The sequence below is a fragment of the Halyomorpha halys genome, unplaced genomic scaffold (assembly GCF_000696795.3).
Source record: "Halyomorpha halys isolate HHAL.00 unplaced genomic scaffold, Hhal_1.1 Scaffold309.1, whole genome shotgun sequence".
Lineage (NCBI taxonomy): Eukaryota > Metazoa > Arthropoda > Insecta > Hemiptera > Pentatomidae > Halyomorpha > Halyomorpha halys.
In genome coordinates, this window is record NW_027115271.1 from 665,140 (window position 1) to 674,098 (window position 8,959).

General features: G+C 27.9%; 1 protein-coding gene across 1 annotated transcript in view; it reads right to left on the reverse strand.

The window, feature by feature from the left end:
- Positions 1 to 204: 204 nt before the first annotated feature.
- The window catches only part of Larp7 (La related protein 7), an 11,383-nt gene continuing 2,628 nt past the window's right edge, over positions 205 to 8,959 (reverse strand). The window contains exons 4-8 of the mRNA XM_014421267.3: positions 6,791 to 7,052; positions 5,341 to 5,527; positions 4,037 to 4,301; positions 1,652 to 1,793; positions 205 to 573 (exon numbers count right to left, since the gene is read on the reverse strand). Of these exons, the coding sequence (XP_014276753.1) occupies positions 428 to 573; positions 1,652 to 1,793; positions 4,037 to 4,301; positions 5,341 to 5,527; positions 6,791 to 7,052 (1,002 nt within the window). The 3' untranslated portion in view covers positions 205 to 427. The remainder of the gene's footprint in view (positions 574 to 1,651; positions 1,794 to 4,036; positions 4,302 to 5,340; positions 5,528 to 6,790; positions 7,053 to 8,959) is intronic.

Here is an 8,959-nt window from a genome sequence, read left to right on the forward strand (position 1 = left end):
TATATATAAAAAAACATCCAGTACTCCCTTCACTTATAATGTCTGTATCTTGTTTTCTGTCTGTATAGCCCTAAATAGTTCTTTCTACTATTATGCACCTTTATTGACCGCCACCTGGACTATTATCCTACAATCTAAATTATTTTGGAAAAATAATGATGAACAAGAGAAAAGGATTTAATCAGTTCCAGAGGATACAAAAAACTAAATTCTACAGTATGTATTTATAATATATACAATTGTGTTCAATATAATAATACAACTCAGCTATCAAATTATACAATAATTTTCTGTACAAATTAAATTAAAGATTCTCAACTTGATTTATAAATTCACAACATAAAAAAAAAAAAAAAAACCGGTTAAAGTTTTACAGAATAAAATTATGAAGCTGGATGGTAACAATAAATATAAAGTAAATTATCCACTAATCAAATGTAATGTGTTTTCTCAATATATTTTCTGCTTTCCTCATCAGTTTGTCTTTCCCTCTTTCTTTTTTCTTTACATTTTTCGAAAGTTTACCTTTCCTCTCTTCTTGAATTTTATTCCAATAGGTAACTTCTTTTTCACCTAAAATAAACAAAAAAGAATATGAAGATTATAAGGAAAAGTAACCTAATTTTGTATCATTCATTTATTTTAAAGAGTGAATAAAAACAAGAACATGTTTCTGCAAATAATTTAAGGATTTAAACATGCTATGAAAAAACTTGGTAAATACAATGAATTACAAATAAAAATATATCAAGATGTTAAAGAAATTTTAGCCTGATCATAAGCTTTAAACTCATCAAAGATAAAATTTAAGCTTTTCGGCACTAAGTTTTATTTATTACTTATTATTTACAGTTAGTTGCAAAACTATAACAAACATACGATACAAGTCAAGGTATAAATACCATTTGCATGATTCAGAGAGGTTCTTTGAATTTTCTTTTTTTACATATTTTTAATTGTATAAAATAGGAAAAACATTTTATTTAAATTCATTGCTACCAAGTTGTAATATACAAATAGCATCAAGTAGTTCCACCTTAACTGATTTTTTCACCAAAATTAAAGAGCTCTCTCTAAAAAGATTATAACCAAAGGCCGCATTTTTATGCAGTAAAAACCAATATATAAGCAACAATGCTCGTAAGTATGCTATAAATCGGCTAAAATAGAATATTTTAGCAATATACTACTAATGTGCCAACAATAAGCTTTGAATTAAGAAAGGGATTGAAGGATGGATAAAAAAAAAATTAAACAAATATGAAAATAACCACATCCCTACAAAAAAACAAAACAATAAGTATGAAAATATTTTTTAAATAATCCATATAATATCACTCAGCATTTTCTGAGGGTAACATAATAATTTTCTAATATTAAACATAATAATATCTAATTCCTTGTGTTAGAACACTCCACAATTTTTTGATACTGAACTTCACCTATAACCCATTCTTGTATTTTTTTAGTTGGCCCTACAGACCTTAAACAGTTAGTTAAATTAGCTGGACTTAAACCCAAGACCCTTCATGGGTTTTAGTGCTTAAGATCTTTTTTTTTTTTTTTCTTCACCAAGCCAATTAAGTGAGGATCAGTTAAAGTTTCTACTCTAATTATAAATTAACACAAAAATAAATAAACATTTCTTTACCTTTAAGGACTTTAGATTTCGGCCAAGTTGAATTCCCACAGAATTCTAAAGCTGCCTCCGGAGTGGCAAATCTAACATGCATGGAATTATCACCTTCTTTTACATCGACGAACACAGCACCTTGATTTTTCCGCAAGCCATTCTAATAGAAAAATAAGTACACATATTATAAAGTTATAATAAATAAAAACCACATTTTGAAAAAAATATTCTTAAAAACTCCAAAACTGCTATTTTATAATACTAACAATAACAAAAATGAATCAGGAATCTAACCTTAAGTAGAACTGAACTTCCTAAAAACTAGAATGGGAGACAAATACAGAGTAATCTCGATAATTCAAACTCATTGCAGCAGAGGGGTGTTTGGGTTACAGAAAGTATTAAGAAAAATGGTGTGAAAAAATTAAATTCAACAATATGAATGAACATAACTATTTTTATTTATCTATTTTATTTTTTTTTTTTTCATTATTTTTATGTCTTATAACATCACTGGTCACTCACTAGCCATATTGTGGGTGGCTACATTTTTATTTTATTTTAACATCCTCAGTACTGCTAAGCGATGATATAATTATAAGATTGATCATTTATAAAAATCAAATCAAAATTGATTTTTAGATTCATCACAAAATGAAAATTTATTTCATATTTGCAGAGGTAACACAAACCACCTCTACTAACAAGTAATCTTGATCTTAAAATTCTTTGGTCTTCAATCTTCCATCATTCCATTTCATTTTTCATTGAAGGTTAAAATGGTTAGTCGCACTATTTTCTCAGATATGTTTGTTATACCTAGGCCCTGTTTCATAATGAAAGCTAATAGTATTAGTTCATAGTACAAGTATAGAAACAACGTGGTAATTGCACTAATACTTATTTTTTTCATAATAGGGAGGACTAATAGTAATATTAAAAAGTACTAAAGTACAAGTCAGTGTAATTGTATTAAGTTAAATCAACAAGACTTAGTTTGTACTTAATTATGAAAAAGGGCCCAGTTCTCATAACAAACACATCTAATAATAGCAATATTTAATTTTTTTAATGTTATATATAAATCATTCACCATATTTTTAAAAATATGAAAAAATTGTTGGGGTTGTGGTCAAAAGAAACAAAAAATAGTTAACAACTATTTGCCAATGTTTCGTCCCATGTTGCAGGGCTTTATCACAACTTAAAAAAAACTAAACAACTAAAAATATGTTGACCTTATCATATGTTATTAATAATAAGATACAAGAAAGGAAACTAAGGTAAAAATTGCACACACTTAGAGACGGAAAATTAAGGAAGTAACAAAAAATTTAGGTTTTTATTTCTCTTATATCTACTTTTTTATTTTTATGTGTTACATATATTCTCCTGTGCATTTTAAATCTAATAGTTTAAATAATTTCCTTTTTATTTTTACATATATTTGTTACTTTTTTATATCTATTTATTATTTTATTATTATTTATTCAATGTATATTTGTATATCTATCACTACGTTTATCAATCATATGACGTATATATCACGAGTTTCTATTCTATTTATTTAAAATGAATATTAGTTGTATTTTGTATTTTAGGTGTAATATTTATGTTAAAGAAGGGAATAAGGATATAAAAAGAGGAAAGTCACATTAGGTTGAAAGAGAAAATATGAAAAAAAAAAAAAAAAAAGATAGAAAAGGAAGAAAGAGAAAAAAAAGGATTAACAAAAAAAAAAATTAATAAAGTGTAGAAAGAAAAAAAAACATAAAAGAACCAAAGCGATGAAACAAAAGAAAAAAAAATCATATTATATTATTATATATTGTTTCTTGTTTACTCGTAATGACTATATGTTGTAAGATTAAAAAAAAATTGTCCGATTAGATTTGAATAACTATACTGTGTAGCTATAGCAACCCAATGAACTTGGGAACCATCTGTTTTTTTTTTTTTTTTAATAAAGTTTTTTTCTACTTATTATAGTACAAATTATTTTTATTCCTTTTTGGTTATTTTTATATATTTTTTACTTATATTTACATAATTTTTAACCTCACTTTAGTTGACTTCTGTTTTTTTTATTATCCTAAATTGTCAACCTATTTCTAGTTTTTTTGTATTTTTTTTTTAGCCCTGATGAAGCTCTGCAAAGAAGGGCAAAATGTCAGCAAAGAAATAGTTGTTAACTATTTTTTGTTCCTATTTGATCGCACCCCTGACTTTCTTCATAATTTTTTTAATTACTTTTTATTTTTCCAATTATTTGATCACCACATTAAGTCATACAAGTATATTATACCCTTTGTCAAAATAAAATAAATATTTGTGATTTAGCGTCAGCGGATCTTATATGTTTAATTATAGACAAATATTTAAAAAAAAAAAACTTATTAATACCTTCAATTCTTTCACTTCAATAGCCGGTTCATTGAATTTAACTTTTACAATTAATCCCTGAGTAAATGAGTTGCCTTCTGTATTTTCTTCATTTTTTTCTTTAATAGTTTCAGTTTGTTGAGAAGAATTGTCATTCTTTTTAGATGCACCGTTTTGTTTAGATAATTCGGCCTTCTTTCTAGCCAAATATATGTGTTTCTTCAACTGTTTCATCTTTTCCTTTTGCATATCTAGATATTTGTTACGTAACCTTTTCCAGTCCTTTCTACAAAAAAAAATATAAATTAATAATAAAAATTTTGGTTACATATGCAGTTTCTTAACTACTATTACTGTCATTAAATTTTTCTTCAAGTTATATGTTCTACTGGATGAGTTTCATTAAAGTAGTTAGATATAGTGAATGAAAAGTCCTCTTCTTAATTTAAATTTTGTAGTATATTTAATTACATCTAATAACAACGTTTTGGAGCTTTCACCCCGTCCTCATGTAATAACTACATTAAAATTTGATTATCTAACACCCATATGTTTTCTTCAAAAAATTAAATAAACCAGCAAAAAAAAGTATAGGAATAGAGAGATCAACAACCAAAGAACTAAAACAAATTAGTTTAAAATACTTAAAATTAGGAAATATTGGTTCAATAATATTTTTTTCCATTTTAGTAGAAGTTTTTCATTTCTGGTTTTGAATGAAAATGTTAAGAAGTCTGATAACATGCAGTCATTATTAATTCCATTGATTTCCCTCTAGTTCTTAGTAATTCATTCAATATAAATTTTCTATATACAAATGATTGACTGTATTATTTCAAATTATGAAGAACCTGGTCGGGAATGCGGTCAAAAGAAAAAAAAAGAAATTGTTAACTATTCTTTGTTTTCTTTTGACTGTACCCCCAACCATCTTCTTCATAATTTTAAATACCAATTTTCTTCTTCTTTTTTATGTGTCAAGTAAGGTGAGAGTGGGTAGCCCATTGGCAAGGCACTGTGCTACTAACTCCAAAGACCCTGGTTCGAATCCAGCTGTGGAAGATAATTATTTTATGTTTCACTGTAGCCGTGAGTCAACCCTGTGGGTTCAGGAGCCTCCCGGGGTCCACCCACTCTCATATAATGGGTACTCTTAATTGGGTAAAAATCTGGCGATTGAGCATGATTCTGACCAAATTACCGCCTCTCCCAAATAATGGTCTAGTAACACAAACTTGATTTATTCAATGAATATCAAAAACTTTGCTCTAATTTGCACAGAAACAATATTAAAAAAAAATGTCAGAAAGACTACGATATCTTACTTGGACAATACTTGTAGGTCAGAATGCTCCATTGTATCTCCGTTCTTCTTTTTCTTAGATTTCTTTTTCCTGTTTTTCTTTTTTTTCGATTCATCAGGATTTCCTTCATCACATTCTACAATGCTGGTATTACCATCATCCTTTTCGGATTCAATACCTGTAGCCTCATCCTCATCTATGATTTCTTCTGAAATGAAAATTTATAAGATTAGTCGATAGTTATTTCTCGTTACACAGAACTCTTTCAAATTGTAAAACAAGTTTTACAAACCATGTTCATCAAATTTTGAAGATCAAATTGTGTGTGAAAGAGCTGGTTGTACCAAGAAAATCGTAAGAAAACATCATAAAATAAACATACATACCACAACTTTAATATCAAAACAATTTCACTACTTGTTTATTTATATTCAAAATTATAGTAAGGTTATCCATTGTTCATCTAAAGTAAAGTTTTGAGTGAACCGTGGACATTTATTATCTGTTAGTAGTTGTAAGAACCAAGTTATCAGTTTTAACATGTTAAGCATAGGTTGTGTGAATACTCCTAAGTGTGGAAGTGAACACTAAGTTCCCATACAGAAGATAATAAAATTATAGCCATCTAAATATGCTGTTTAAAAGTAGAGGAGTAATTAGATTTTAAAAATTACACTTGGTCACTAGCAAGGCTACGGACATGGTATAACCAATTTCAATGAAACTTTATTAGTTGATACTAGATCAAAAGATATTATATTCTAATAGGAGACAATGAGATAACAGGAGTCACTCAATCAGATAAGCACTGCCCGGAAGAGCTTAACTCTTTTAACTTAAAGATCTAAGCTCGTACTCGCCTATTACAATATAAAAATTTTCCTCCGAGAATTGACCAGCATCACCCCCAACACTTCCGTTTTATATTGTGTCACAAAATTAATTTACTTTGACAATTTTTTTTTTTCTTGATTTATAGTAAGATTTATGGTAAAGAAGTTTCACTTCAAAAACCTCTAAAAATTGGAAATTTTAGGATTAATATGAAAATTTATACTGGCAGGTTTCAAAAAGACACTAAAAATGATTCCAACTTGATTTTTCCGTAAACAGATTTTTTTTTTGTTTTGGTTATTGTAATTTGCAATACACTCAAACTCAAATAAAAGAACCAACAATCTTATTATACTCATAAAAAGAAATCGATTGATATATAATAACCATTAAATACATACAGAGTAAAGGTGGGAAACGATCATACAAAAGATTTATAATATTAAATAATTTTTCTTTTTTGGCCTAGTATCACCAAAAAAATAGTTTCATTGAAATCGGTGATCTCAGGTCCATACGGTCCCTCATACCAGAATACAAACTATTAAAAGGATAGTGAACAAAATGGATTAATAAATTTAAAGCTATAAATAAACATAATAAAAAATTAAATTATTAATTTTTTAAAGTGCCACACCTTTGATACTTTCTTTTCTTTTCTTCTTTTTTTGAGGCTTCAGACTTTCATCAGAAGAATCAGATTTTTTTCTCCTTTTTAATAATTTAGTATCTTCTGTCGATTCTGATTCACTCGCTGCAGGTAACGCTTCGGATGTTTCACATACATTGGGTTCACTATCAGCTGATTTTTCAACTTTATTATCCTCATATGTGGAGATACTCAGTAGTTCAGCTGGTTCAATCTCTGTCGATAAATAATTTCCATTCTTTTTATAGTCCTAAAAAATAATTGTGTTTAAAGTCTGAAATCTTAGAAATTTGGATGGCATAAAATATTAAGGCAAGAAACTTAAAAATAATAAGCATTTCTCCCATTTATTTATTTATTTTTTTTACTTGTTTACTTGCCGTAAACCCTAAATACTTAAACCTCTTTAACTGTTCAAATATATTTCATCCTATAACAGTATTACTTAAATTATTGTAATTTCTAGTACTACGGGGACTGGTACCGGTAATTGGTGGGAGGAACAAGTCCGGCAAGTAGGTTTAGTGGTCCTTTTTGCCTCCGCTGGCAGCTACCTTAGTCGTCACTGCATATTGACCAAAGTGAGAGTGTCAAGATTTATTCTTCAGGACCGCCGAAAAATGAATGTTAACTGCCCCATGTGGGAATTGAACCTATAACGTTCTGAACCGAACACACTGGGACCTGTGCCTCAACCCGTACAGCCGTCATGTCCCTAATTTCTAGTACTAACTGTGTATTTTGTTTTATCTGTATTCATTTCTAGAACTAGTTCTTTACTAACTTTAATTAATGTAATTGTATTAAGTTTGACGGTTTCCTCGTCTGCAACCGACGATACTTGATATAGGATTGAACACCAAAAATACTTTATATTTGCTTTCAATGGTTATGTATCTGTTAACTGCCAATTTCCCCAATCTTCTATCCTGTTGGTCTTCTCGTCCGCCTTCAGCTCATTTTTGTGTTTATTTCCATTCAGTAAGTTGAGTGTCCTATTTCGTTCTATTCAGTTAGTTGAGTGTCCTATTTTGTTCATTATTCTCCTTTATCCTTGACTTTTAATTTTTTTCCCCCTATTTCCGTTTTTTAGTGTGTACTGTATTTTTATATTTCTTTTTTATCTACTTTTTTCTTTGTTATTATTTCCATTTTCATTAATTGTCTAATACCTTTTTTTTTTGTAATTCTTCTTTATTTATACTTTTCACTGTACATTATATTTTAATTTACTTTAAAATCCTTCGTAAAATCCTCAATGCTCCTTATTTTGTTACTAATAAAACCATCCATAAAGACCTAAATGTTCCTTATGTAACCGATCTAGCCCGAACCCGATATTATTCCTTCCATAATAAACTCCCTAACCACCCAAACCCACTAGTTTCTAAGCTTGCTTCCGCTTCTATTCCTGGCAATCCTCCGAGGCGCCTGAAAAGAAGATGGCCGCGTGACCTTATATTGTAAACTGTTTTTAGAGTTCTACTACTGGGTAGTTTCTCTACATCCTGTATCATATCATTATGTCATTATGATCAAATTTACTTATTGTATTTTTTATACAGTTGTAAATATCAATAAATAAATAAAAAAAAATAAAATAAAAAAAATTTACTTTCTTCATTTTTACATTAACTTTTACATATTTCAAATCATATTTAGCCACACCTTAGTTTACTGTTATTTCATGTAATATATTCTCTTACTTTGTAACATTACTTTATATTTTTGTATATTTTATATTCCTGATGATTCCCTGTAAAATGGGACGATAGCAGGCTCACAATGAATAATTTAATTACTACTTGAGCTTTTTTTGTTTTACTGTACCCAGACCAACTTCCTTTTATTTATTAAATAATTTAATTTATAACTCGCCCAAAAAAAAGGTACTTTATCAAAATTTATGTTTCATAATATAATTAATAGTAATAAACTATCATAATTGTAAGTTTTCATATAAATATTACAATACAGTTTTTTTTTCATAATCATAAAATAATACTAAACTCACATATTTTTAGTTCAGAACATACCACAAAAAAAACAAAATTTTAACTTACCCAAAAAAGATATTTTAATAAACATTCATATTTATAAATTGTAATAAACTAACATAATTGTAAGTTATTCATATCAATATTTTAATAAAAAAAT